We start from the raw sequence: 23,362 nt of genomic DNA on the forward strand, positions 1-23,362 counted from the left end.
TTGGGTGAAGGGGGTAACCCTTCGTTTGGTGGCTCTCGCTCCTCGTGAGTCTCCTCGGGTACCAGGGAAACATTCAGTACTGGTGGGCTATTTTGCAGTGCCAGTGGCTGTTGCAGTACTGGCAGGCGTTCCTGTTGTTGTTTCTTGTAGGCTGGTACCCTGTAAGATTGGGTGCCATAACCTACCCAGGCGTTCCAGTAGTCCCACTGTAGAGGTGGATAGGGGAAGGATCCCCACAGGTATTTGTGCTCAGGGAATCTAGGGCATCTGCTGGGCTCTAGAAAGTCTTCCTCAGGGTATGTCAGGGTATGTCTCTAGAGGCGTGGTGTGGTAAGTGTTGAGAGCCCTGTATGAAAACCTCCGAGTCTGAGGATGTCATCTTCCGAGTTGAATAGTGAGTCTTTGGGCATCGGTGCTGGTACTGGAGGCAGTGAATCAGGTCTTGTTCTTGCGAGTAAGGGTTCAGTAACCAACTGTTGAAGTGGCAATGGGGAAGAGTCTCTTACAGTGCCGTTTAGGAGAGGGTACTGCAGTTCATCTGAGATGGGATCCTGGGGAGAAAGAAATCTGGAGGGCATTGGAGGGCTATGATAACGAGCAGTAGGAGCCTGATGCGGTACCGGGGCCTGAAATGGGGATGGTTGCAGGGCTAGAGATGCATGTGGTAGTGGAGAGGTGGATGAGGTGATGTCTCAGTGCTTAGAGTGGTTATGTCAAGAGGAAGATGGTACTGAGAGATCCAGCAGGTGGTCTGAATGGTCTCTCTGGCTCCAAGAGGATGTCTGTACCAGTGCCCTTGAAGTGGTCTTCTTAAGAGTCTCTGGTCTTAGATGAATCTCACTGCCTAGAGGTGTCAGATGGTACAGAGGAAGGTGCCTCTTGGTGCTGCTTCGTTGATGATTTCTCCAATTGAGACGACATCTAGGCGGTACCAAAATCTTGGTACTAGAGTCAGCTGGAGCCTAGGCTGTACCCATTAGTCTGCTCTAAGAGGTGACTTACTCCTCTTTCAAGAGTCTTTGGTGGGGAAAAAGGAGTTTTCTTCTCTTAGTGGCCTTCATCTCTGAAACTGCCCCCGAGCACTGGAAGTCACTGGTATGGCCTGAGAGGTTGAGCCCGATGTACTGGGCAGGGAGAGGGAATCAGACCCCGTGGGAGATGAGGAGCATTCCATTAGGAAGAGCTTGAGTCTAGCCTCTTTATCCTTGTGGGACCTGCCCTTAAACTCCGAGTAGACTTTGCGTTTGGATGGGATATGAGATTCTCCAAGGCAGTGTAGACAGCTGGAGTGCTTGTTGCTATGAGGAAAAGATTTGTGGGCAGGTTTGATAGGGCTTGTACCTTGAGGCCTTAGGCATAGTCCAGGGAAGTGTCATAGACCACAAAGCCTGCAAGGTCAAGAAATTTAGGAAGGGGGAAACCCCCCAAGCACAAAATTGTGTTACAACTAAGAAAAATTAACAGAACTAGAAAAAATAATAAAATAAATAGCGTTATTGAAGCAAATAAGTAAGAAAGGTGAAAAATCAGCTAGGAAGCAGCATTCTTCAATTGCTCTATTTTGAGCCTCAGGTTGCTGAGAAGGAGTTGGAGCAGCGGTGATCTTCATAGAGATATTGTTATGATATGATTATGGCATAACTATGAGGTATGTAAGATATCATTGAAAAGGTTATGATTCACTCAATATGATTGTCCTATTTGTATGCATGTATCATTTTGGTATCTGAAGTTAGGAATATTGTCTGTGCATCTATTACAATTGTGTTTACTCCTGGAGAACGCCCACTAGGCAGAATGTAATCATTCTAGATAGCTGGCTGGGAAGGGCCATTAGGGAGAACAATAGGTTTTAGAAGAAGCTAATCTCCCACTGGGGAGCCTTCCTGAGGACGCTACAAACAGCCTGTGAGTTATGGCTGCTGTGACCCTACAGGGACATGTGACCAAGTCACGTGGCACTGGTCTCCATCTTGGAATACCAGTGTTTTCCCACTGAAAGGCATGGGAACTAAGCTTGGAGACAATGGGTTTCCGCCATATGCAAAAGCTATTTAAGGCAGGGGAGTGACATCATCGTGGTGGTTCACTGACTCCCTGCCCAAAGAGACTCCTGAAAACACCTGAGAAAGGAGGACTGAACTGGGGGGGAAGGGCTGAACTGAGGCTAGAGGGATTTATGAAAGGAATACATGGGGTTTTAAGCTGCAAGCAAGTGCAGCTTGCTCTTTAAGAATGTCAGCAACTGCCTTAAATCATCATTTAGAGTGAGAATTTGATACTTACCTTCCAGAGGGGGTGTGCACCTGAGAAGCTGGTAAGTGCCCTAGCTGTATAGCCTTCCCATGCAGGGGCTGGTCAGAAAGCCTGTCTGCATGTTACTACAGCTGGGTGTGTCCCTACCTGTGTGCTGGTGAAAGTGTGAGACTGGGAGCGTGTCTGCAGCTTGTCACAGCATTATAGGGTGAGTGGGAGCCCAGTCTGCTGGGTTGGGGGGCTCAGTGGTACCCCAGTTCCAGGCGGCACCCCATGGGGAACCCGTCATCCCCCCCAGCACAAAATTGTGCTACAACTAAGAAAAATTAACAAAACTAGAAAAAAATAATAAATAATCATTGAAGCGAATAAGTAAGAAAGGTGAACAAGCATCTAGGAAGCAGCATTCTGCAGTTGCTCTATTTTGAGCCTCAAGTGGTTGAGAAGGAGAAGGAGTTGGAGTGGTGGTGAGTCTGCACCTAGCTATATGCCCTTGCCTGGGAGCACTAGGTGCTGCACTGTGCAGGCATAGTCCTGTGGATGCTGCTATTTACAATTTCCATTGGAGAGGTCACAGGCAAGTGTACAGCCTACGGTTGAGCACCCACATGATCATCTGCTCAAAGAAGAATTTAAGAGTATTTGAGCTGGAGTGATGAAAGGGCTCTCAGTTCTTTAAAGATTAAGACACTATGCAACTGAGTTCTGCTGGTGTGTGAAAGACTTTTTTTTATCTTTAACTCTTTGCTCTTGTAATGACTTTAATGTGTCTTGAGCATCTTTCCTCTCTCCAGCTCATAGCCCTCAAATTCTCTCCTCTTGCAGGGCTTGCTTTCCAGGGGCTAAGTGACACACATCCCTCTCCTGGGAAGTTCCTGACAAATTTCTGCTACTATTGAGTTCCTCTCTGTACAAATATATTGGTTTCTAGCTAAGCCAGTTAAGTGTTTCATCAAGTAAAATTTTATGCACTTAATATTTTAACCACCAAGGTTGTAATTACATAATACTATTATTCTTTTTAAAAGAAGAATAATTTTATAGCATCTTTCTTTATGAAGATTCTTTGGTTTGGCAAGTTTTTCAAAGGTGACCTAACAAAAAAGCACTGGGTTTATGCTTTTTGTTTGCTTTATGATGTGTTGAGGATCTGATTTCTCCCTCTGCCTTTCCCTCTCACTTCCCTGCACACCGTTTTATTTTGAGATGGATTTTTTTGCTTGGTTTTTACATTAGAAATGTCATGTCTTGCCTTCCTGTTTATTCAAGAGGACTCCTTTGGATTAGGAAATTAAAGGAGTGGGAGCTTTCTTAGGACATAGCTGGAGGATCTGGGATATTGAATATATCGGAGACCTTTTCTTCCAGGAGTTTGACTCAAATGGATGTTAACAGAAATAAAATATAGTTTTCAAATAGTCCGACATAAAATGTCTTCCCCTTCAGTTGCTCAGGTTTCATTCTTTATTGTTTTGTGATGTCATAATTCTGCACGTACTCTAGATTTCCAAGAAGTTGTCTGTTGGGAATAGACTGATATTTCAAGACTCTCACATCATAAAGCAGCTTAAAAAAAAAAGACAACTTTTTTCCTTTTGGTTGGTCCTTTTCTTTCTTTCTAAGTAGCTAATTTCTTCAGCTATCATCCAAGAATACTCAGTGTTTTCATTTTCTTTACATAGGATTTAAAGGATGAAAAGAAAAAAGCTAGAATGGCAGCAGCTAGGGCTGTTCTTGAGAAATGCACCATGATGCTTCTCACTGCTTCAAAGGTAAGACTTCACGTACTTGACTCAGTGTTGGTGAACCACAGATTATAGTAGCTGGCAGAATAAGGTAACCCTGTTTCCACAGCTATATTTATAAAGATTGCAACAAAAGAAATTTGAATGTAAAATGATGTTGGGGAGAGGCTTTTCCATGAGTAATGCTAAAAATGTTGCCATATGCAATAGTAAGTTAATTGAAGGAATTTGTAATAACATTACACATTTTTGCTTTAGGCTGGGTATAGAAATGAGTATTTGTTTCATTATACCACACGTGGACTTTTGGGTTATATGTTAAATTTATTTTTAAAGACATGTCTGAGGCATCCTGACTGTGAATCTGCTCGTTTAAACAAAGAAGGAGTGTTTCACCGAATGAGATTAGCTTTGGAGCAGGTAATAGAGATCGTAACTGACTCTAGACCCAGTGGAGAGAATGAAATGGCCGCCATAAGTATATATACGAGCATCAAAGAATTCAAGGTAAGGATAAAGACAGTATTATTATTCTGTGGCTTAAAAGAATTTGATTACAACATAAATTTCAAAAATACATATGTACAGTAGGAAACTAATTTCTCTGCACCTTGAATGAGTGGCAGTTTCCAATATCAGGCCTTGCACAGAGCTCCCAGAAGTTCATTATAGTTTGAAAAAAGATGGTTATGGGTTGTCTGATGCTGCCACTGTACATCATCTGCTAATATTCCAACCACTTCTAACACTCAGGGGAGTAGATCAAAATGTATTCAGATCTAGATGCTATGTTGAAGTGCTGCTCTCAACTCACACTCCTAGGCGGCCCAGATAGTAGGGTATGTCTACACTCACTAACCCCGGGCTCTGACACAGGTTTAAGGCCAAGCCTCACTTCTGTCCACATTGAAATCATTCACTCAGACCCACAGACCCTGCTGGCAGAGGGGAGGTGTGTGTCAGAGCCTCAGTCCCCCTTGAAATGATTCAAAGCCTCAGGCATTGCTATGTGGCTGCTAGGTCAAGTCCAAGTTGCCACATTCAGGTTTGGAGAGTCCAACAATGATATCCCCCAGTTCTCTGCAGCTGTGTTTCCTAGCCCTTCAATCCCAAAGCTTTCCACTCACTTCCCAGGAACTGAAAGCAACCTCCTGGTTCAAATGCAGCTGTTTCGCATTTAACCCTTCACTTCCACATGGATGGCTCCACTGGAAACACAATCAATGCCAGCATATATTTGAATGGCCAGCAGTAAGATCAAGTCCTGCATCAAGCGCATTGCTAGCTGGCCAGAGAAACAGAGCTGGATTCTAGTTAAACTCTGGTGCAAGGTGGGCAAAACGCAGAGCCGGCTCTGCCTTTTTGCCGCCCCAGGCAAAAAAGCCTCCCGCCGCCCCCCCCCCCCCCACGGGGAGGGCGCCGGGAGCGCCGGGGGGAGGGCGGCGAGCTCGCCGCGGCTCCGCTGGCGGCCGGAGCGCCGGGAGGAAGGCGGAGAGCCCGGCCGGAGCCCCGCTCTCCGACCGGCCGGAGTGCCGGGGGGAGGGCGGAGAGCCCGGCTGGGGCTCCGCTCTCCCCGGCGGCCAGAGCGCCGGGAGGAGGGCGGAGAGCCCGGCCGGGGCTCCTCTCTCCCCGGCGGCCAGAGCGCCGGGAGGAGGGCGGAGAGCCCGGCTGGGACTCCGCTCTCCGACCGGCCGGAGTGCCGGGGGGAGGGCGGAGAGCCCGGCCGGGACTCCGCTCTCCGACCGGCCGGAGTGCCGGGGGGAGGGCGGAGAGCCCGGCCGGGACTCCGCTCTCCGACCGGCCGGAGCGCCGGGGGGAGGGCGGAGAGCCCGGCCGGGGCTCCGCTCTCCCCGGCGGCCAGAGCACCGGCGGGAGGGCGGCGAGCCCGCCGCGGCTCCGGTCTCCCCGGCGGCCAGAGCGCCAGAAATGATCATGTCTACGAAACTGTATCCAAGCGGATGGCAGTGTTGGAGATCAGTTGGACAGCAGAACAGTGTAGAGAGTGAATAAAGCAGCAAGTCAGTGATGTTAACGTCCCATTCCAGGACCTTCCTACAGCTACTGAGTGTATAGCTGAACCTTCTTTTGCTAGGTCCTTTGAAATGAGGATATGGTTTCATAAGCCATGGCAACAGGTAAGTGGGATCTCCTAGAATAACAGTAGGGACAGTGACTCCATTTATCAGAATGTCATTCAATGGGAATAATGTCCCAGCTTCTCCATGATGGTAAAGTCTTGATCTCTGGAACACCCTGGCATCATGCACCCTGCCAGTGTGTCCGACATTAATGTCCATGAATCTGCCCCTGTGGTTGACCAGGGCCTGCATAACGATGGAGTAGTACCTTTGTGGCTTATGTACTCATACTTCCACTGTATAATTTATAGGCATGAGTCCCTGCGTGGTGCGGCGCAGATTGGAAAACTCATTCACTGAAAGCCAGCAGTTATTTCAGGAACATTTGTAATGCCCATCAACTTTGGGTACATCCTCTGCTCAGAAACCTCTGCCACAACAACCCTCACAATTGATTTGCCAGTTCCAAACTGTAGCAGTCTGGGGTAGCCAGCATACATGGCTATAGTGATCTCTGTTTGGACCAGCATGACCTCCGTTATATGGGTGTCCTGGTGCTGGAAGATAGGGAAGGCTGATCACAAACCTCCAGGAACATCTGCTTCTTCATGCGAAAGTTCAGGACCTACTGCTGTTCATTCCCATGTCCGCATGACAATGTGATCCAACCAATCTGTGCTTGCGGCCCTGCTCCAGAAGCACATAGGGAAAATCTGGTATACATAGGGGAAATCTGCAACTAAGGCAAAAGGCATGAGCAGCATCAATTGGTTTGCCGCTGGAATGACAGTACCCCTATTTGCTCTGGCTGCTGGGAGTATACGGACACAAAATGGGTTGGCAGGATGTGTTCATGGGGTAAAACCACCCAAAACACTCTCAATTAACTCCCATGGGACAGACAGACAAGTTCTCCCACAACCCTCTGTGAACCAAGCCCTAGAGCAGGGGTCGGCAACCTATGGCATGCGTGCCGATTTTTAATGGCACGCTGCTGCCTGCCGGGGTCCCGCTCAGCCCGTTGCTGAACCCCGGCAGCAGGCTGAGCCGGACCCCGGCAGGCAGCAGCGTGCCATTAAAAATCCTGCCCGATCTAGCCTGCTCTTCTCCACCCCCCACCTACCGCTCTCTGTGGCAGGGGCAGGGGGCAGACGCAAGCTTGGTCCTGCCGGCTGCTGCTGTACGGCAGGCTCCGCCGACAGCCAAGCTTCCCCGTCCCCCGCCTCTTCCCTCAGCGTGCTGCGTCGAGCCCCATCTCCTCTCCCTCCCTGCTGCCAATGGCCCTTGCGAGGGAGGGGAGAAGAGCAGCCCCAGCGCCCTCGCTGCTCAAACCGGTAAGGAGGCTGAGAAGAGGCAGGGGGAAGGGGGGTAGGAGCGGGGTGTATCCCTCCAGCCCCCTGCTGTGAGCCGCTCAGGGGGCAGGGGGCTGGGAGCACCCCCCGATCCCAGCTCACCCCTCCCCAGCCCTCTGCCCTGACCCCTGCACCCCCCTTGCACCCCATCCCTGATTCCTGCACCCTCCACACATACCCAGCCCCCTCACAGCCCATGCCCTGACTCCTGCACCCCCTAACACGCCCCCAGCCCTCTGCCCTGACCCCTGCACCCCCCTTGCACCCCAGCTCCCTGCATCCCCCCCCACGATCCCATCCCTGACTCCTGCACCCTCCACACATATCCAGCCCCCCCTACACCCTCTGCCCTGACCCCTGCACCCCCCTTGCACCCCAGCTCCCTGCATCCCCCCCATGACCCCATCCCTGACTCCTGCACCCTCCACACATATCCAGCCCCCCACACCCTCTGCCCTGACTCCTGCACCCCCTCACATGCCCCCAGCCCTGACTTCTGCACCCTCCACACATACCCAGCCCCCCCCACATCCCCTTGCCCTGACTCCTGCACTCCCCACACATACCCAGCCCCCCCACCCCGCATGCCCTGACTCTTGCACCCCCCACATCCCCACCCCCCCACCCTGAGCACCAGGTTGGCAGCGGGCTGAGCGGGGCCGGCGGCTGGGACCCCAGCTGGCAAGGGACCGGCAGCCAGAACCCCAGACCGGCAGCGGGCTGAGTGGGGCCAGCAGCCGGGACCCAGGCTGGCAGGAGCCAGCGGACGGAACCCCAGACCAGCAGCAGGCTGAGCCGCTCGGCCCACTGCTGGTCTGGGGTGCCGGCCCCGCTCAGCCTGCCGCCGGTCTGGGGTCCCGGCCCCCGGCTCCGCTCAGCCCGCTGCCGGTCTGGGGTTCTGGCTGCCGGCCCGGGGTTCTGGCTGCCTGCCCCTTGCAGGCTCTGCTCAGCCCACTGCCGGCCTAGGTGGACGGAACCCCAGGCCGGCAGCGGGCTGAGCAGGCCGGCGGCTTAAGATCAGCATTTTAATTTAATTTTAAATGAAGCTTCTTAAACATTTTGAAAACCTTGTTTACTTTACATACAACAGTAGTTTAGTTATATTATATATAGACTTATAGAGAGAGACCTTCTAAAAAAATGTTAAAATGTATTACCGGCATGCGAAACCTTAAATTAAAGTGAATAAATGAAGACTCGGCACACCACTTCTGAAAGGTTGCCGACCCCTGCCCTAGAGCAACTACAGCTGGCAAGAGTGCAATAGCCCACAAACCCACAAAAGCTGAAGTTGTGACTTGGGTCTGCTTATTGTAGTATGGATGCGCCAGCATGGCTGTGAGGCCTGCGTTTCCAATGCATTGTGGATGTTCAAGGGCAGACGTGGAAATGCCAAATCTGCAGGCATGGGTCACAAAGGTCTGGGCTTAGTGTGCTGTGTAGATGTACCCATAATGTCTCAGCCAGTGTTTCCCTAAAATAAGTCATTAGGTGGTGGACTAAGGAAGCTCCTAGTTGATAATTGGTAATTAAACTTTTAACATTTTAAAATCTACACACTGAAAACATCACCCTTCTGTGAAAAGAGTGTAAAAGAGCAAACTGTCATTTTGAAGAAACTGTTCTAATCCAAAATCATCTCTTCTGCTCATTTAATCTTGCTCTGCTAAAATCCCATTGGATATCACATCCCACCGAGAACATGTTTCTGATTAAACGGATGTCTTAGCTGAACACTTGACAGTCTGTCCTGCCCAAGATTTATTCCTCAGGATGGCAATCGGGGGAGAGCCTGGCCCTTTGCATCCTGACTTTGATCTTATCTGATATATCCATTCCCTGGAGGTTGTGCTACTCTTTTTTCCATATCCCTGCACCTAAAATTTGGTCAAATTTCCCATGATGCTGCTGCCCAAGAATATCCCCTTTACTATATGTAAAATTTTTATAAACATTTTGAATGCAGGAGGATGTGTAAAAGACCAAACAAAACGTAAATACCACATTGTTTAGCAACAGTCACTAGATTGGGTTTATCTTCCTATTCACAGCAGAACTATTATAGTACAGATATATTGAAATATGCTTAACTTTGCTGTTTGTTTCAGTGGTGAGACACAAATTATGTTGCTAATGGGGCTAGTAGGTGAAGAAACAAAATGGATGGCTGTGGGTGGGTAAAATAATTTCTCATTGGCAGAAAGTGCTAACAATAGGCTAAAGGAAAGCTGAAGGGTGGGAAAAAATGCACGATACATCCGCTATTTGTATTTACATGAATGATTCACAGGGGACTGAATTTTATCCTTTACAGAATAAGGTGGAAGGTCTTCGGGAGAATCTTTATTTTCTCTCTAAAGAGAATCTTTCAACAATGCTGGAACTCATTCTGGAACACACAGAAGATTTTACTGATTCTGCGTACACCAGCCATGAGCACAGAGAACGCATCTTGGAACAGTCCAAGCAGGCTAAAATGGAACTAGAGCAGCTGGTTTCAGTGTGGATGCAAGCTGTAAGAGCTTTTTAGCAAAGTAAATCGTTTCATCTATACTTTGGAAAGAAAAATATGTTTTTTAGACTCTCTTTTTTGGTTTAAGAAAACAGAATGTTTATATACATATTTATATATCAAAAAGCAGTTCATTATAACGACCTCTACCCCAGTCCTCTACATCGCTCTTGCAGACTTGAGGATATTTTAGTTTTCCATTGTTTTAGTCCTTCTCTGCCCCCATAATGCTCTGAATTCTGGCCACCATTCTTGTGGTGAACAATTGCATGGCATTCTTTTCAGAGCCAGTTATTGCTCCTTACTTGATTAAAAGAATTACTGTTGAGTAATGAGATAATTATTTTCTCTCTTCCAAAAAAAGAGAGTATCAGCTTTTTAATTAAAAACAAAAGTAGTAGCCAGTGGAATATTTTAAATTAAAATATACTAATGGAACACTTAGTCATGTGTCCTACTTTTCCAATATTTTTAGTGTTCAAAAATAATTTGTTCCTTGTGGAGGTTTTAAATTGGTATAGGCGGTCAGTTTTGTCTCACTGAAACTCAGTGTACAGGCTAATCCAGAACATTCAAAACTTTTGAAAGCTAAATTCCCTTTCAGGAATATGAAAACAATTGTGCAGCCCTATCAGCCCCCCGATGTAATGTTGAAAGTCTACTCAGAATGAGTGTCCGCTCAAATGGGCAGACATCACACTCATATTTGGGTCACATTTTCAAGGTTTTCTTCCTAATCTTAACAGGTAGAAACTGATGTTTTTAATGGAAGCTGAGGCTCTGGAGAATAATTGAGAGGCCTGGGTTCTCCCCAGTTGACTCCTCTGTGCTTTCCCAGGCAGAGTGTCCCACACTTTGGAAAATATTGAGTTAATCTGTAGTCCAGTTAGAAACCTTACTTACTGTTTACTTTTTTAAAAAAAATTATGGACTGATATTTAAAGCTTTTGAACAAGGATCATATGTGACTCATACTCAGATCATATGTGACTCATGTCGAAGAATACACAAGCAACATTACAGAAAGAGAGTCACTAGTAACGTAACTGTCTATCAAGTACTTTATCTTATACACAGAATTCTTGAGTCTGGAACTAACTGATGATTGTCATGCCCACAAATGCTACAAAAGTAGCTAATTGGCTAAACATATTGGTTCCTCCTAAACTCTTCCTATATAATCTGGTAACTGCAACACAGCCCCAGTGTTGCTGCTTCTGTGCCACGTGGACCAGCTCTTCACAGCAGCTTTGCTCTGAGTTTGAGGATGTAATTTGTAGACTTGGGTTTTGATGACAAACCTGTCTTCCTTATTGTTCTTCTCTTTCTTACCTCCTCCCCAGTAGCAGTGTGTACTAGCTGTGGAATGCAAGCATAGTATATTTTCCAAAGATGGCTGTGTGTGACCATCCATTATTGGAGATGAGTGACCATTTGGGTCCCTGCAGCAAGTGGAGCACTGTCCATTGCAAAGATGGACAAAGGTGCTTGCTGTAGGGAATACAGCCTGGCATCCTCTCTGTATTTGTGATCTTGCTAAGCCATCAAACCCAACACTCATAACCTCCACCCTGGTCCTGAGTCTGGTAGTTCTTCATTCTACACCGGAAACCCCAGCTCTCAGTACGGTCCTCTCTGGGTGCTTGTCTGCCCAAAGATGTTCATTTTTCTTAATGAGATGCTGCTCCCATGGCTGTGTTGCAATCATTGACCCTCTCATTATTGTTTCTATGGGAACTGTGATTGGGAAGAGCCCTCACTGGTGACGTTTATTCCCTGCCTGCTGCCACCCTTTCTTGTGACTCCATAGGCTTCAGACAATAGGTCCCCGCCTCCTCAAATGGGTGTAACCCATCTGAATGCACTCTGTCCTCTTCAGGATGTCCTCCCCAGAAAAAGGGTCTTGAAAGAGATATGAGCCTCTGAAGGGGAATCTTAAAGGTCCCATATGCTGAGGAAGGAGAGGCCTCATTCCTCTGTCTCCTGTCCGGGTGATTCAGAGTCTGCAGCCCAGAGTTCTTAGTTGTTCCTGTTCTTACTTCAATAGTAGTGGAGTTTAATGAGCTTATAAGTTACTTAATCACTTGCTGATAGTCAAGGAGTTTAATTGTCTCATATGAATCAATTAGGTGTTGAGGAGACAGCCTGCTCCTGAGAAGACTTGCCTAATAAGGATGCTTTTAAAAGGAAAAATATGAAAAGGGATTTTACCATCTTCTGTCAATGTTATTAGGAAACATTATTAATTCTGAATGGTAGATCCCTGCTAAAATGGTATGTTAGCAATATCCGCCACAGGCCATGCTTAATGCCTGAAATGGATGCCACTGTTAGCTCTTTCCCTTTTAAGGCACAGTATGTGCAGCTCTGTGAGTAGCCATTTCCTGCTTTATTTCTCCTCCAGTTTCTCTCCTGAAGAGTTACTGCCCTGTACAGTCCTGTAGGGAGAACTCTAGGACACATGAAGAGGGTATATGTTTACTAAAAGTACTCTGCAGAACTGCTTGTGACATTAAAAGATTTTCATTTAACTCCCTCCTTTGTCATAGCTAAGAGACAGATCTGGCTGCTGTCCAGCATACCACACTGTCCCTTAAAACCAGCAGTCCCAGGTACTGTTTAATAGTAACTATATGTTCAACAAAGCCCTTGATACCAGAGGTTCTTAAGAGAGTCACAGACTTTTCAGGAATCTTCAACTGTTCTTCCTTCCTTAAACTCTGCATTAGATTTTAAAAAATCCCCAAACCGTAATCTTTGATATTACTTGTGATTCAGCAAGGTTGTCATCTTGTTTCTTCTGCACTGTGGTAGCTAGGAGACGTATTAGGCTACTGTCCATTTCTAGAACCCACCTGATTCAGGAGCCCAGGCACTGGAGCTAGGGCCATGGTGTAGATTGTGTATACAGATTTATAATTCAGTTAATTGGGTTGTTTGAGGGCTTATGCTGTACCTCTAGTACTTTTCTTGTTCCAGGCAACAGCTGAGAGTTGGCAGTTCTTTTGCTGGCAGTGGTCAGTTGAGCCACAGATCTGGGTAAGCTCTCTGAGCCTCAGGAAAAGGCAGGTTTAAATGCCTCTGTCCTGGGGCAACAGCATAAAAGATTTTTTCTTTCCCCTATTGCTTCATATTTAAAGTCCTCTTGCAGGTGCTTCTGGGGAATCCTAAGCAAGATAAAGCTTTACTAGCACTCTACTAGTAGTCACTAAAGCCTGACAGCAGTTTAGAAAGCTTCAGTTCCTAAGCTTTTATTTGTACAGGACAAAGATGCTTTGTATATCCTACAGAAGGGATATTTCTTAGACTTTCTCCCTCAGTCTCCATTCTTCCTCTTGACTCCAGTAAGGGATGGCTTTATGGGGTTCAGTTTAATGGATTTTGCATTTAGGATCCATTGTATATCTGGGCAGAAGGGACTCGGGTCCTGTGTCTGACAGTACTGATTTCCCATAAAATATGGGAGATATAGTACATTCTGTCCTGTATTTGCCCCTTTCAGGGCTGGATTAAGGCATGTGCTTTCTAGGCCCTTACTCCAGATCACGGCATCACATGATGAGATCAGAATCTCTCCTCTTTTTTTTTTTTTTGGTTTTGTTTTAAAGTTCTTTGAGTACTTGCTCATGTCAATTCCATTTTAGGTGTGTGCGTGCACAGTTGCCGGAGATTTCTACCTTAGCAGTATTCTTAGGGCCAGCTGTGGCAGCCTCTGGAGTAGCGCTCCCATGCGGGGGTATATCAGGTGCCGCTGGCCCTGCGCCCTCTCAGTTCCTTCTTACTGCCCATGGTGGTTAGTCCGAGTGCCTTTCCTTGCATAGCAAAGGCTAGCGGTTTCTTCTTGTCCACAATGGACTTCATGCCTTAGAGCGTTTTGTAAATAGTTTGTTGATAGTGTTGCCTAAGTAGCTGTTGAGTATAGTCGTTAGTTAGCAGTTAGAGTCCCGTCTGGGACTTCACCCTAGGCGGGGCATGCCCCACTCGCCCGGCTTTAAGTCGTGTTTGACATGCAGCAGACCGATGTCCGTCAGTGATCCACACGACAGTTGTCTCAAGTATCTGGGAGAAAGCCCGAGGAAGGACAAGTGTCATATTTGTAAAAACTTTCGCCCTCGTACCCAGAAGGAGCGGGATATCCACTTGAGGGCTCTCCTAATGAAATCCGCTCTTTGTCCTGCACCGGAGTCCACCATGGCTGACCGTGTGCTGAGTGGATCAGCTTTGGTGCGGAGCACGCCACTAGCACTGAACTCAGCCCAGCACCGCTCCCCTTCGCTGGTGCCCAGGAAGCAGCTGAGGAAGTGGAGCCCTTCGGTGCCGAAGGACCGAGGGCCTACAGGCAAAGGACCTATGTCAGGCCATGTGCCCGCTTTGAGGCTTCAAGGGGGTATTGCGGTGGTCAGGGACCCTCCCCCCACACCGGGCAGTGGCAAGAGCTCCCAGCCTACAGTGGGGCCTTCAGGGCCCGAAGCGGTTCCGGCGGCTAAAAAGCAAAGCTGACTGGCTCCACAGGTGCCACGCTAGGGCAAGTCCACTGGAGTGCAGCAGCATAGACTCGTGGAACAGCCTCAGCACCGGATCGCAGTCGCAGGTCTCCTTCGCCACGACCTCGGTCCCTGCCTCAGCTCACCGGCCAGAAGGCCTACGTTCCAAATGAGATCCACGCTGACCAGGCTCTTGTAATGACTTTAATGTGTCTGGAGCATCTTTCCTCTCTCCAGCTCATAGCCCTCAAATTCTCTCCTCTTGCAGGGCTTGCTTTCCCTGGGCTAAGTGACACACATCCCTCTCCTGGGAAGTTCCTGACAAATTTCTGCTACTATTGAGTTCCTCTCTGATCTCCAGATCCTTTCTATTGCCTATGATCTGAGACAGAGCCCTCCTATGTCCATAGCCCTCAAACATTAGCCCAAACTTTGACATGTAAATTAGTTTTTGTATTAGTTAGTTTAATCGTAGTTAGAAAGGATCACTTGCCATTTGCACTGGCCATACCACACTGCACTAAGGCCACCATGGCCACGCTCGCACCAGCAGACCAACCTATTTGAAGACCCCAGCCAGTTCTCCCGCCAAACCTCATTACACCCTTCTCAAGGACCTGGTGCCTTACCCAGACCCTGAGTTGCTGATCCTGTTAAACCTGGTTCTGGCGAGAGGCATCAATACACCATCCACATGTCATTTCATGGTCCCAAACACTGGCTGGCCCATGTGTGCTTTGACAATGTCAGGCTGCTGATTGCTGAGATATGCCTTTGACTGTGCTGCTACAAGACAGATGGTACCAATGGAGTTGGATGATTTACCCCATGGACGAACAGGAGGTGATGCTGCTGGTTTCCCTAATGGTTCAGACCTGGGACAGCAGCCCAGATAGTGCGTCCAGAGGCCCCTACATCCCTGTGACCTATACTGTGGAGCTAGAGATAAGTGGTACCCCCCATCAAGCCCACCTCCATACCCATATGATCCCACCCACTGGCCGCACAGGAGCTCTTTGGATCCATGTCATTGAACTCCAGACTATGAGAACCTAGGACACAGCTTTTGGCAGACAGCGCCTCCAAGAAAGGAGCCTCAGACCTCCCAGAGCAAGTGGCAAAGCAAGAACAGCCAGAGCAGCCAGTGTGCCGGCAGGTGTGCTGACAGCATCATCTTCTCTGGATGAGGCAGTGGTGCTGGCCTCTCCCTCCCTTCCGGATGACAACAGACAGTGCTAGGAACTGCTGATGAGGATTGCTGGAAAAGGTTCAGGATCTCACCCATGGACATTCTTCAGTCTCCTTCAGGCTCCTTCCTAGGAGGCTCTCCGTGGGCCGTTTTGGAGCCTCCTAAGGATATGTGGCACACAGCAGCCGTCGAAGAGGGCTGAGAAAAAATGTTTTGTTCCCTCCAAAGGGGCGGGATATTTGTTTTAAACTGTAACCTGAACTTTCTTGTCGTCTAAGTGGTCATGGAGGAGAACAGACTTCAACCCAAGTCTGCCCCTTCGGACAAGGATACCAAGAGACTAGATCTCTTCAGCATAAAGAACTTTTTGTCAGCCAGGCTATTATTCCGTATTGTGAGCTACCAAGCACTCGTGTCAAAATATGATTTTATTCGTTATAACACAGTCGGAGATCATCAGTTTATTACCACTGGAATGTAGACCCCAGTTTCAGGCTATCTTAGATGAAGGGAAGCTGGTATCCAGATTGTTACTTCAGGTGTCACTTGATGCACTAGACATGGCTTCATGCGTCAGAGCAACCTCAGTGGTTATGTGGTGGGCCTCTTGGCTGCAGTACTTTTGGGTTCCTGATGGAGGTCCAGGCAACAACTGAAGATCTCCCCTTTGAGGGTAACAACCTTTTCAGTGAGAGAAACTGTCACTTCATTCCCTTAAGGATTAGTACGCCATCCTCTGCTCCTTGCAATTACACATCCTGGCTCTTCATGTGAAATATTCTAAGTCACTGCCGCACAGATACTGGCCAGTCCCTCAGCTATGCTAATACTAGAAGACCTGTGAGCCACCAAGAAAACACCAGAGGGTGTAGCGTGGCAGACATATTGCACCACCAGCATACCCTCTCTGGACTCAGCTGCCTACCAAGAAGACATTTTGATGGAACGCTCGAGAGCTATCAGCCAGTCTCCCTCAAACCTTTTGGTGGCCGCCTGGCTCATTTCCTTCTGACATAGCAGTGTATAATACCAGGCAAATGGGTCTTAGACATCATTGCAACTGGTGCATGATTGAATTCCTGCCCCCCCTCCTCAAAAACCCCTTCCCCATCCCTATTCGGGGACACTTTTCATGAGAGGATTCTCAGCAAGGAGCTGGACTCTTTAGTCCAGTTAGGGGCAATAGATCCTGTACCCCCTTGTCACAGGAGTGGGTGGAAGAGCTTTTACTCCAAATACTTTCTAATGTCTGGAGACCCATCCTAGACCCCAGGCAGCTGAACATTTTCATCTGCCACTCAGGATTCAGGATGATTTTACCCAGGCCACTATAATCCCCTCCCTGAATGCAGGTGACTGGTATGCAGCTCTCAATTTGAATTGAAGTACGTCTATTTCCGTATAGATACTATCCAGCGCCGAGGAAATTCCTGCATTTCACTGTGGGCTTAAAGCATTTCCAATACAAGGTTTTACTCTGACCATTTGAAGAATGTCTTTGTCATTGTGAATAACAGGAAATCCTCTACAAGGAAGTGTTGTGCTGCCAAATGGAAGCAGTTCTCCCTTTGGCGCGAGATGCATAATTTGCCTCTGGAGGAGTTTGGATTTCCTCTTTTCTTGGACAATGTTTTTTACAAAAGTCATGGCTGTGGTGGCAGCACACCTGCACCATCAGTACAACCCTATATTTCCCTACCTACGTGACTGGCTGCTCATGGGCTGATTGCTTCAGGAGGTACAGGCATCAGTCACCTTTTTATTTGGCCTGTGTCATTCCTTGGGATTTCAGGTAAATCCAGGAAAGTCCACTTTAACACCCACAACAACTATAGAATGCATTGGCGCAAATCTAGACTCAGTTGGAGCCAGGACCTACTTACCACAGGACAGATTCCTTGTGATGAGAGACGTCATTTAACTTCATTTCATCCCTCAGACAACAATCTGTCCCTGCTAGGTCACATGGCTGCATGCATCTATATGACCCCCATTGCGGTCTCTGGGTTTGAGTGAGGAAGGTTTGTGCTCCAAGCAGAGAACCCCATAGACAAAAGTGTCTTGATTTCCCCAGTCTCCTGACATCATTCCCCTAGTGAGACAAGAGGGACAATGTTTATATAGCAGTTTGTTTCCATCTGCCCCCTCTTCCTTCCTCCCCCCGGCCCCCCCAGACACTTGTTACAGATGCCTCTGCTGGGCTGGGTAGCACACCTGTATGACCTCACAGCTCACAGTACCTGGACACCAAGAGTCACACTCCACATCCACCTTCTTGAGCTTTGAGCAGTACACAAAGTGTGCAAAAAGTTCCTGCCCTTTATCCGGTCCAGTCACGTCCGGGTCAGGTTGGACAGCATAACCACTGTTTACTATATAAACGGGGGGGTGGGGGGAGGACACCAAGGTCCAGCCCACTCTGCAGGGAAACAGTCAAGCTCTGGAATTGGTGCATCCAGCATCAGATCATCCTCTCTGCAGTACACCTGCTGCAGTAATGAACTCCCTAGCAGACACTCTCGGCAAAGGTTTTCACAAGGATCGTAAGTGGGTGTTCCACTCATCAGTGGTCCAGCAGATTTTTCATCAGTTGGGATTCCCATCATGGGACCTCTTTGCAACCCAGGAAAACCATTGCCCTGCCTATTGCTCTCAAGATGCTCTGGGGCACGACTCCAGACAGGATGCAGTGATCAGGCCCACTGATGTATGCTTTCCCTCCCATTCCCCTCCTATCTTGCACCCCCTAAAAGATCAAGTGGGAAAAGGCAACAGTGATTTTAATAGCGCCATGGTGGCCATGACAGTTCTGGTTCACGATGGCTGTGCAGATAGCCTCCCACCCATGCGTTCACCTGCAGTCATTTCTGGACCTGCTGTCACAGAGCAAAGGGAGGACCAACCATCCCTCCATCTGGCAGCCTGGTTTTTGGATGTGCAACAAGTTTAGAGATTCTTCTAGGAGTAGGTTCAATCCATCCTTCCCAATAGTAAGAAACCTTCTACAAGAAAGTGTTACGTTACCAAATGCAAGCAGTTCTTCCTGTAGAGCCAGATGCATGCTTTGCCTCTGGAGGAGTCTGGATTTTCTCTTGTCCTGGACAATCTCCTCTCCTCTACTTGAAGTCATCAGGCCTATCCATTAGTTCGCTATGGGTACATTTAGCCTTTCATCCTGTGGTGGTGAACTGCTTAATTTTCACCCACCCTATACCAGCAATGTTCTTAAAAGACATTGTCAGAACCTTCCCATCAGTATCAAGATTTGAACCTGATACTTTTGCAGCATAGGAACCTGCCACTAGATCCCTTGGCTTCCTGTACCCTCTTACTTTTATCGATGAAAATGGCCTTCCTAACAGCTATCGCCCCCGCCAGGAGAGAGGGGGAACAATAATGTAGAGCTCTGGCCTTCTACCTGGACAGGGCAAGGCCCTTTAGAAGATCTCTGTGGTTATCCATTTCCATTGCTGAGAGGATGAAAAAAGAGGAATATCTTCCCAGACTCACTGAATGGATTTCCACTGCATCTTCCTCTGCCATGAGCTTGCAGAAGCCCCACCTTCTCAGTCTGTCAGGGCTCATTCCACCAGAACTTAAGCTCCCTTCATGGAATGAGATTCCCTGCAAGGAATCCCACTCCCTGAGACCTGTAGAGCAGCAACCTAAGGCTCCTTTCACATGTTTACCAGGCACAATGCCCTGATGGAAGCCTTAGCTGAGGATGCTTCCTTTGGTTCAGTGATCCTATGAACTGTGGTGCAGAGCAGTTCCTTGCACCTGCCTCCTCAATAAACACTGCTTGGGAGTCACCTACGGTGAATCTCCATAGGGACCAGTACTTGAAGAAGAAAGAGAGATTCTTGTTTGAGTAGTGTCCCTATGGGTGCTCCACTTGAAGCATGCATACACCTTGGATCAGAGATTTTTGGTAGCAGCACCTGCTCAGCCCCTTCACACCTTCATGCCCTCTACTAAGGATATACAGGGCTTCAGGGTTCCTTCTCAACTACCTTGGCCTGATCTAGCATGCCGACTTTTATTATTGTTCAAGCTTAACTTTGCAATTCTTAGTTGTAGTTTTAGTGTAGTTATCTGTGTTATGTTTTCTTTCATAATTTCTCAGTTTTGTTTATTCCTTCTCCTGGTTCCCCATACGGAGAGGTTTCCCTCAATGTTGCATATGTTGCGGGAATATGCCAGGATCTCTAGGATTTAAGCATTGTCTCACCTGCTGAGACTCTATCCCAGTCAGTGACAGACATTCCCAATGCATTAGTTGTTTGGGGGACATGCACTTCCCACAGAAGTGCAATATTTGCTCAGACTTTAGGAGCAGAGCTGGGCAAAAGTGGGAGAGCCTTATGATTAAGGCTAAGATTTTGTCATGGTTATTTTTAGTAAAAGTTATGGACATGTCACGGACACTAAACAAAAATTTGTGGAAGCCATGACCTGTCTGTGACTTCTGCTGCTGCAGCTTCATGGTTTCCCCCCGCTACCATGGTGGTTGGGAACTGGGGGGTTCCCTTTCTGCCCGCGGCGGCTGGAAGCTGCAGGGTGACGATGTTTCCCAAAGAGAAAACGGAACACCCCCAGCCGCTCGCCCGAGGCTTCCTGCTCCTCCCCCACACCCTCCACAAGGCTGTCGCCTGTCACTGAAACCCTGAGGAGGGCCCCCTCAGGAGTCTGTCACCTGTTGCTAGAACCTTGCAGGGGACCGTCTGTCACTCCTGTTGCCTGTCGCTGGAACCTTGCCAGGGCCCCGCTGGCTGCCAGCTCCAGTGTCCCGCAGCCCCTGGGGCTGAAGCAGACATGGTCCTCCATGACATAAACGTAGCCTTACTTATGATGTAATGTTGTTTTTGCCTTGCCTCGGATCCAGGCCAGTATCCCTTCCCCCCCCCAACCCTTGTACATCGGCCTCTGAGTGAGCATAGTGCCCCAATCACCTCAGCACTGTGTTTGCCCCAGCCTTTGTGGGAAAAGGCATCAGAAGGTTCAGGAAAGGCCACTAAAAAAGGAGTTTTAGTTCTCCTCATAAAGAGTCCACTTTAGGAAAAAGTCTCAGTCTTTGCAAAAATCAACTGTCCGAGTGCTGAGGTCCCATGCTGGGTACTACTGAGGTTCCAGGCTTCTTTGGTTACTGGTAGTACTTCTAAGAGCCATGCTACCGAGTGTACTTCCATACCTAAAACATCCTCAGTACCATCTAAACATGATGGGTGATAGCTGAGAGAAACATTCTGCTTCCAAGAAGCTCACACCAACAGACTTTATTAGTATGTAACCTTCAGAACCTAGACATATGAACTCCCTTGGTATCACAGAAGTCTAAACTGCCATCTCATGCCACTTGGTTACCTCCAAAGCATTCAACATTATCGGTACTGACAACTTCTAATGAAAGTGACTTGTTGAAACAGACACCTCCCTCGGTACTGCAAATCCACCCAGTACCGTAGGAGTTTAGACATTCCCAAGACTTTCTTTTCAGTTGAGCCAAAGTGTCATATTGACAGACAAAAAATTGCCTTAAGCAGGAGCTATATTGGAGAGAACATATCAGAACATAAGAGTAAAAGCATTACAAGAATATTGTAATTATCCCCAAAACAAACATTACAAACTCCATTTTAATGTAATTTTTTGCCTGTTATTATGGAGTACATTTCTGGGGAAGGCAATTGAAAGAAAGTATAAAGAAATTCAAGAGACTCTGAACAATCAGGAATATTGGTTTAAGATGTGTTTTAAAAGATACATTATCAGACTGGGCGGCTGTTCCTTTTTAAAAAAAATTATGCCACACACAATTCAGAATCTGTGTTATTCATCTGTTTGTTGCTGTTAAGAGAGAGTGAGTCAAGATAAGGTTTAAATCTGACCACATCCATCTTATGTTGATGCTCTTAATTAAGATATCTACCCCCCCCCCCATAAAGTTTTGGAGAAAGAGAAACTTTTTAGCCCCTACCTTTTTTTCAACATGCATCCTCCTTCACCTCTTTTGTGCAGGTTGTCTTGTTTTGCAAATACACACAAATTCAAAACACGAAAGCATTGTTTTTGTATAAATTGAATGAAAGATTCATAGCAACAGTTCTTATGTTACAGGAACAGTTAAAATTTGTAGGGCATAGAAAAAGATTTATTCTATTATTTATTAAGTAAACTTCTTGAATTTAAATAACAAACATTAATTTGATGAATTACTCTTTTTTTTAAATAGTGAGGTTTTTTATAAAATCTACTCGTGTGGGCTTTTAAAAACTGGAATAGCTTTAGCTAGCTTAACAGGATGGTTCAGGCATAAAGATTTAATAGCTGATACTAAATAAAAAAGCCCTCTTTTCTCAAAAAGGACACAATGTTCAAAACTGAAAAATCCTTGTTGAATAAAAATAAAGTTGATGGTCTGGCATCATTAATTGTTTTTTGTAGATTCTTGATTCAGTGATGAATAAACAAATGCAGTAGTAATAATGAGTTCTTAATATAAAATAATTTGATTTTTGTGTGTGGTTTTTTTAAAAGAAAATGTACTTAAAACTGAATTACTGCATTAACACAGCCTGGGATAATTTGTACGTCAGTTGGGGTATTTTTTTTTAAATGTTTGGTTGTCTTTTCCTTGTAGCAAAGCCAGAAAACAAAGGATATCACAGAAGACTTGGAAGTAGCCATACTAAAAACATGCCAGTGTATGAATGAACTCAAAAGAGAAGTAAGTACAGCTTATATAAACACAGTCTGAAGAAGATTTTGAATCTCCTTTATTTTCACATGTGTAATGCAAAATAAGGCTCTGACTCTGCAAAGACATAAACATCACATTACATGCTATGAATAGTTCTGTTGACTCAGCTGAACACTTTGATAGTCTTAACTTTATGCCTGTAGGTAGTATCATAGAATCTTATCCTGCAACACTTACTCAAGTGAGCAGAAAACAGTGGGACACTTCTAGGAGTAAGGACTGTTTGTGTAAGTAAGTGTTACAGGATCTGATCTATAGTGAATTTCCCAATGGATCCAGTGCTGCTGTAGAAGTCAATTAAAAACTTCTTCATAGGGAGCAGGAACAAGTAGTACATTTTCAAATGCATATATATAATCCACAGAGAGGCAAAGAAGGTGAGGTACTATCTTTTAGTGGACCAGCTTCTGTCCCAATTTACGTTTATCTCAGACACTCTGCTTCCTTCCCCAAACCCGAAGAAGAGCTCCGTGTAGTTCGGAAGCTTGTACCTTCCACCAACAGAAGTTGGCCCAGTAAAAGATATTGCCTCATCTACCTTGTGTTTCTCATATCCTGGGTCCAATACAGTTACAACAACACTATATAATCTGCCAATTTAGTGCCAGATTTTGCTCTTGGATGCATGCATAGCTCTGATTAAAGTTTACTGTATAAAAAGGTAGTACTTTCTTCACAGGATTTTTAAGAAACCAGGAGTTATGTTGACTGGTAATTGTTACAGTATCCACATGTAGTTGTGAAAAATGAATAAATGGCTTTTGCAATTTCTTTGCATTTTACCTATTGCAATTGAAAAGAAAACTTACTTATTTTCACTAGGAAATATATTAAAAATGTGCCTTACAAAAACTTTTTTTCAGGTATCTTGTGACAATAGATATTGTTAAAATGCAGCCTAAAAAAACTAGAAGTTAATTATTTACCAAGATTATTGTAGGAACTGCAATTATTCATAGTAGTATCTGACATCCTGCACATTTTTA

At 46.7% G+C, this 23,362-nt stretch overlaps 1 protein-coding gene across 1 annotated transcript in view; it reads left to right on the top strand.

The window, feature by feature from the left end:
• The window catches only part of CTNNAL1 (catenin alpha like 1), a 158,685-nt gene that overhangs the window by 81,156 nt on the left and 54,167 nt on the right, over positions 1 to 23,362 (top strand). Inside the window, exons 5-8 of the mRNA XM_065399786.1 lie at positions 3,939 to 4,028; positions 4,338 to 4,508; positions 9,746 to 9,946; positions 22,257 to 22,343. Of these exons, the coding sequence (XP_065255858.1) occupies positions 3,939 to 4,028; positions 4,338 to 4,508; positions 9,746 to 9,946; positions 22,257 to 22,343 (549 nt within the window). The remainder of the gene's footprint in view (positions 1 to 3,938; positions 4,029 to 4,337; positions 4,509 to 9,745; positions 9,947 to 22,256; positions 22,344 to 23,362) is intronic.

This window comes from Emys orbicularis, chromosome 2 (assembly GCF_028017835.1).
Source record: "Emys orbicularis isolate rEmyOrb1 chromosome 2, rEmyOrb1.hap1, whole genome shotgun sequence".
Taxonomy (NCBI): Eukaryota; Metazoa; Chordata; order Testudines; family Emydidae; genus Emys; species Emys orbicularis.